The following is a 6,003-nucleotide window of genomic DNA, read 5'->3' as shown; positions in this document are numbered from 1 at the left end:
TGCCCTCTGGGCTTCCTGGCTCCTGGATCTTTAGGGCAGTGCTAATCTAGCCTTTGCCTGAGGCTATCCAGCAAAAGCCTCCCTGCAGGGGCTTGGGCGGGGCGGGTCCCACGGGATCAACAGGGCGGGCCGGAGAGGGAGAGCAGTTATGGCCGCTCTCAGTCCTGTCCCGGGGGCTCTGCCTCTCCGAGTCCCAGCAACCGCTGCAAACCTCGGAGAGAACGCTGCACTCGCTCTGACTGAGGCCAGACAGTCCCTCTTCTCCCGTTTGAGTCTCGGTCCCTAGCGACTCGCCCGGATCTGGAGCTCAGAGTCCGCGACTCCCTCCCGATTGAAAACGCCAACCGCGCCCTCCGCCGCCGCCCGCTCCGCGCACTCCGCACCTCAGTGTTTGACTTCAGCACTGCCCCTCCTCTGAGTGTCCGTATGCGTTACTCTTTCCTCCTAGTTGTAGGACTTCCACTCAGCCAGCGTTCCTGTGGTTCTGGATGATGTCCCTTCCGTCTTTTAGTTTCACTTTTGAAGTGGTTGTTCGAGGCAGCAAACTCCGGAGTTAACCTATGCCGCCATCTTGGTTCTCCTCCTAAAAAACACTTTAAATCACAGTTAAACTTGATGTGAATAACACAAACAATGTACATAATGCAGTTGAAGCAACAACACATCAATAGCCATTCATAGGTTTCCACATGCTGTGTGGCTGCCAGTGATGTAAGAAACAGCATGATTTCAGAGATAGTAAATGTGAACATATGTTAGTCTTAAAAGTGATGAAATAGGGAAATAGTAAAAGTAAAAAAGTTATGCACTCTAGGTTAGTATTATTTAAATTGTGTGGTAATAGGTAAAAAGCGATTTGTACAGCAGATCCTTGAATAACATCAAGTTCAGCATCGTTTCATTATAGCAGTGATGAGATGCTGTAGGAGCTTAACTCTTGCTTATATCAATTAGTAAAATTGGTCTCGTTTTACATTGTTTCGTTTAAAGTTTTAGAACCTATCAACAACGTTAGTGTGGACTTACTATATTTTTTTAGTGTGAAGTGAGACTTTATAACAAACATCTCTCATAAAAATGCAAGTTGCTAAAGACAAATTGAAAGGATTCTGATCTTAAACATAAATATGTAAATTTTGGGAGAGACATAAATTCCATAATGTATAAATAGAGTTTTATTAAAAGTAAATTAACAAGGGATACACTTTGTAAAGTATATGATTGTCTAACAACCATGCTGTGCGCCTGAAACTAATGTAAAATGATATTGAATGTAAACTGTAACTAAAATAAATAAAATTAAAAATAAATAAAAGTAAATTATTCCATTTCTATTTTAGGAAACCCTAGAAAACATATAACATCTTTGAAGAAAGCTGTAGATATGACCTGCCATGGAGAGCCATCTCTTTATAACTCCTTAAACATGGCTATGCAAACTCTAAAGTTAGTGTTTTATATTTATTACATATTTGATCTCAAAGTGTTTTGAATAAGTTGTTGAAGGATAATATGTTAATATGTATCTCTATAAACCCAGCTATAATGAAATCATTATTAAGAGAAATATGTAATATCATTTACGATGTTTAGTGTGGTGTTAATTTTTATTTTATTTTATTTTATTTTTAAAAAAATTTTTTTTTTAAATATATTTTATTGATTTTTCACAGAGAGGAAAGGAGAGGGATAGTTAGAAACATTGATGAGAGAGAAACATCAATCAGCTGCCTCCTGCACATCTCCTACTGGGGATGTGCCCTCAACCAAGGTACATGCCCTTGGCCGGAATCGAACCCGGGACCTTTCAGTCCGCAGGCCGACGCTCTATCCACTGAGCCAAACCGGTCAGGGCTAATTTTTATTTTATATTTTAATTGGTGAGGTTTTAGAAAAATATAATTAAAATTGTAGCAACGTTAGTATTACAAAAGAAATGTTTTGTTGAAAAATTATTTGATTGAAAATTCATTGTATGTGGAATTTAATGTGGTGTAATAATTTGAGTTTATTGTATATTTATTGCCTTTTATTAGCTTACTAGAGGCCCAGTGCATGGATTTGTGCACCACTGGGGTCCCTTGGATTGGCCTGTGGGGATCAGGCCAAAACTGGCTCTCTGACATCCCCTGAGGGTTCCCGGATTGCTAGAGGGCTCAGGCCAGGCCGAGAGACCCCACCGGGGCACGAATCCATGCACTGGGCCTCTAGTATGCATATAAGATCTTTGGTTAATCTCTCCTCACCCTCCTCTCTCCCCCCTTCCCTCTGAGATTCATTAGTCTGTTCCATGTGTCCATGCCTGTGGTTTCCACTCTTGTGTTGAACATCTGCCCCTGGTTGTCAGTGCACATCATAGTTATCGGTCGGCCTGTCAAACAGTTGGCTGGTTGGCCAGTTGCTTAGGCTTTTATATACATAGATTTTGTAATCTGTAAATTAATAGCACTCTTTTCCAACAAGTTCAACTATATGGAATATAACTTAGACCCAAGAGGAAGTATTCAGTATAGTTAAAGCTCATATATTTTGTCCCTGGCTAATGTGTCCTGACTCAGGTTTTTATACCTTTATATAATAGATATTTTTCTAGTTTCAAAGTAGATGAGAAGGTAATATGTGAAATAAAGGTAGGCACAATAGCAACATCCACAAGTGAAAGCTAAGAGCCTAATAAGGAAGATATAAGCAGGTTAGCTATAAATAACTGATAAAATTGCTCGTAAAAGCGTAGAAATCTCTATTTAGTATAGGGGATAACTGCTAATCACATCTTAAAAGTCCATAAGCCATCATTTAATTAAACGGTACACAAGGCCCTAACCAGTTTGGCTCAGTGGATAGAGCGTCAGCCTGCAGACTGAAAGGTCCCAAGTTCGATTCCAATCAGGGGCATGTACCTTGGTTGCTGGCACATCCCCAATGGGAGGTGTGCAGGAGGCAGCTGATCAATGTTTCTAACTATCTCTCTCCTTTACTCTCTGTAAAAAAAAAAAATCAATAAATGGTACACAAAAATTAATGTTTATGCTTATTATGACTCTGAATCACTCTGAACTTTAAAAAAGAAGTACATTACTGTTGTCAAGCCACATGTATACATCCTAAAATTGACCCATATGGTATTATTGTACTTTCCAATGTACCCTTTAGATTTCGTATGAAACAAATCTACTGAAATGTAAGATTAATGATGTCAAGAACCTTTGTCAACTGAAACCGGTTTGGCTCAGTGGATGGAGCTTTGGCCTGCGGATTGAAGGGTCCGAGGTTCGATTCCAGTCAGGGGCATGTACCTTGGTTGCAGGCACATCCCAGTAGGAGATGTGCAGGAGGCAGCTGATCGATGTTTCTCTCTCATCGATGTTTCTAACTCTCTATCTCTCTCCCTTCCTCTGTAAAAATCAATAAAATATATTTAAAAAAAGAAAAAAGAAAAAAAAAGAACATTTGTCAGTCTTGTTTATCTCTCTATCCCTAAAACTTACAAGAATTTTCAATTCCTTTGCATTGTTGAAACAAATGAAATATTCTGTAGTCTAAATTTATAAAACCATGTATACTGTCCTTTTTGGGTTAACTATATTATTGTAATTTGTTGTACCTAATTGGATTGTATTTTGTCTTTCTTTAGACACATGCCTGGGCATACAAGTAGAGAAGTCCTAATCATCTTTAGCAGCCTCACAACTTGTGATCCATCTAATATCTATGACCTAATCAAGGTAGACACAATAATTTTATAATCACAACCAAAATTACAACTCTAAAGAAAATTCAGTAGTGGTTTCCACTCTTCTGTTGAACATCTGCCCCTGGTGGTCTGTGCGCATCATAGCTATCGGTCAGCCGGTCAAACGGTTGGTTGTCCAGTCGCTTAGGCTTTATATAAATAGATTTTGTAATCTGTAAATTAATTCTTGTAAGTTTTACAAGTTTTCAGAGCATTCTGTTTATTTTTCAAACACTAATTGTTTAATGCTCTTTTTTTCTTCCCCCCAAACCATCCATTTCCTTGGATTTTATGAAGACCCTAAAGACAGCTAAAATTAGAGTGTCTGTTATTGGATTGTCTGCAGAAGTTCGGGTTTGCACTGTACTTGCTCGTGAAACTGGTGGTATATATCTAGAATCTTCAATATTTACTCATAATTACTATGTAAGAAGTAACAAGCTATTAATTAAATTAGGGTGTTTTAGCCTGTTTTTAAGCTTTAATTAAACAATTCATGTCCTGAAGTCCAAAATATGGGTAGTCATCTTAAATATATCATTGCTTCTGTTGATGTCTCAAAATGCAATAAATTTCAGAAATTATGTCAGTGTGCAAAGGCAGTATACTCTTGAAAAGCTAGAAATTTCATTAGATGTAATACTTTGTAAAGATCTTATAACTTGGCTTTAATTAAATTGTAACTATAATTATTCCTAGAGAAAACAAGTAAAGATATTATTTAAATAAAATTTTTGAAAAATGATAATTAAATGTTTTTATAGAAATACATAGAAATTATATAATTCATTATTCTCTCTGGAAAGCAGATTTTATTTTATTTTGCTTTTTATCTTGTTAGGCACATACCATGTTATTTTAGATGAAAGCCATTACAAAGAATTGCTAACACATCATGTTAGTCCTCCTCCTGCTAGCTCAAGTTCTGAGTGCTCACTGATTCGTATGGGTAAGTGTTTATTTTAAAATAGACATTTAACATATATATATTTTTTGGCTTAAACTAGACTATTTTCATTTGCACAAGTTATTTTAACATTTAAGATTTTTTAAACTCATATGTTTTATAATTAGATAAAATTATGCTGGTGAAGCGATTTTGGAAAATACAGAGCTATAAAAGGAAAAATAAAACCATTTGTAGTTCTATCACTCAGAGAACACTACTGGTTTTTATTGTTACAGCACAAAAGGTTTAAAGACACTGTATTTATAGAAAAATCCTTATACTAGGAAATTTAACAAATAAGCTACAAAATGCTCAGTACTGTTTGATCAAAGCTGTGTAATACAAATTGAAAAGACACAGAAGGTTGTAGGAAGTTACATCAAATTGCTCAAAGTGATTTTTTTCAGGAGACAGAATGATGGGTTTTATATCATGTAAAAAATTCTTTGTTTTCCTTTATTTTCTAAAAATTTTATAATCATTCATTACATTTATACTTAAAAAGATACAACTTTTTAAATATAAGAAGAATCTCCTTGCTTAATATGCTTTTTTTTTTTTACCTGTAAGTGAAATGGAATGCTTTTCTGCCTTGTTTTGTGGCATTTATAGTGCTGGTCAAGAGCTCTTTCCTATTTCCTCATCTGTAAAATAAGATTAGTATCTATCTTGTGTATTGCTAGGATTGAGTTAATGCAGATGAAGCATTTAGAATAATGGTTTCCATAAACACCCAATACATTTTAATATATCTTTATTGATTTTAGAGAGAGGAAGGGAGATAGATAGAAACATCAGTGGTAAGAGAGAATCATCAATCAGCTGCTTCCTGCATACCCCCTACTGGGGAGCAAGCCTAAAATCCCGGCATGTGTCCTCCTCATTCATGGGCCGACACTCAGCCACTGAGCCACACAGGCTGGGCAACAACACTCAATACATTTTAGATAGTATGTTGGCTAATCTTTTTTTTCTTTTTTCTTTTTTTGTCAGTGGGGGCACCGGGCCGGGTTTATTGCACTGCAAAAGAGTTTAAATAAGTCCCGGGTGTCCCTTGGCTAATCTTTTTTGATATGATACACATCCGTAGCCCATTTTAAAGTTATTGTTTAATCTTATAATAATTTATTCTTCAGCCGAAACTGGTTTGGCTCAGTGGATAGAGCGTCGGCCTGCGGACTGGGGGGTCCCAGGTTCGATTCCGGTCAAGGGCATGTACCTGGGTTGTGGGCACATCCCCAGTGGGGAGTGTGCAGGAGGCGGCTGATCGATGTTTCTCTCTCATCGATGTTTCTGACTCTCTATCTCTCTCCCTTCCTCT

General features: G+C 37.1%; 1 protein-coding gene across 4 annotated transcripts in view; it reads left to right on the top strand.

The window, feature by feature from the left end:
* Positions 1 to 6,003, top strand: part of LOC102772382 (general transcription factor IIH subunit 2) — a 32,159-nt gene that overhangs the window by 10,126 nt on the left and 16,030 nt on the right. For all 4 annotated transcript variants that reach the window (XM_015563037.1, XM_006762379.1, XM_006762380.2 and 1 more), the window contains 4 exons: positions 1,341 to 1,446; positions 3,635 to 3,725; positions 4,031 to 4,118; positions 4,575 to 4,682. In XM_015563037.1, the coding sequence (XP_015418523.1) occupies positions 1,341 to 1,446; positions 3,635 to 3,725; positions 4,031 to 4,118; positions 4,575 to 4,682 (393 nt within the window). The remainder of the gene's footprint in view (positions 1 to 1,340; positions 1,447 to 3,634; positions 3,726 to 4,030; positions 4,119 to 4,574; positions 4,683 to 6,003) is intronic.

The sequence above is a fragment of the Myotis davidii genome, unplaced genomic scaffold, assembly GCF_000327345.1.
Source record: "Myotis davidii unplaced genomic scaffold, ASM32734v1 scaffold135, whole genome shotgun sequence".
In the NCBI taxonomy this organism is placed as follows: domain Eukaryota; kingdom Metazoa; phylum Chordata; class Mammalia; order Chiroptera; family Vespertilionidae; genus Myotis; species Myotis davidii.
Note: the sequence above shows the minus strand (reverse complement) of the source record. Positions and strands in the feature narration are given on the sequence as shown.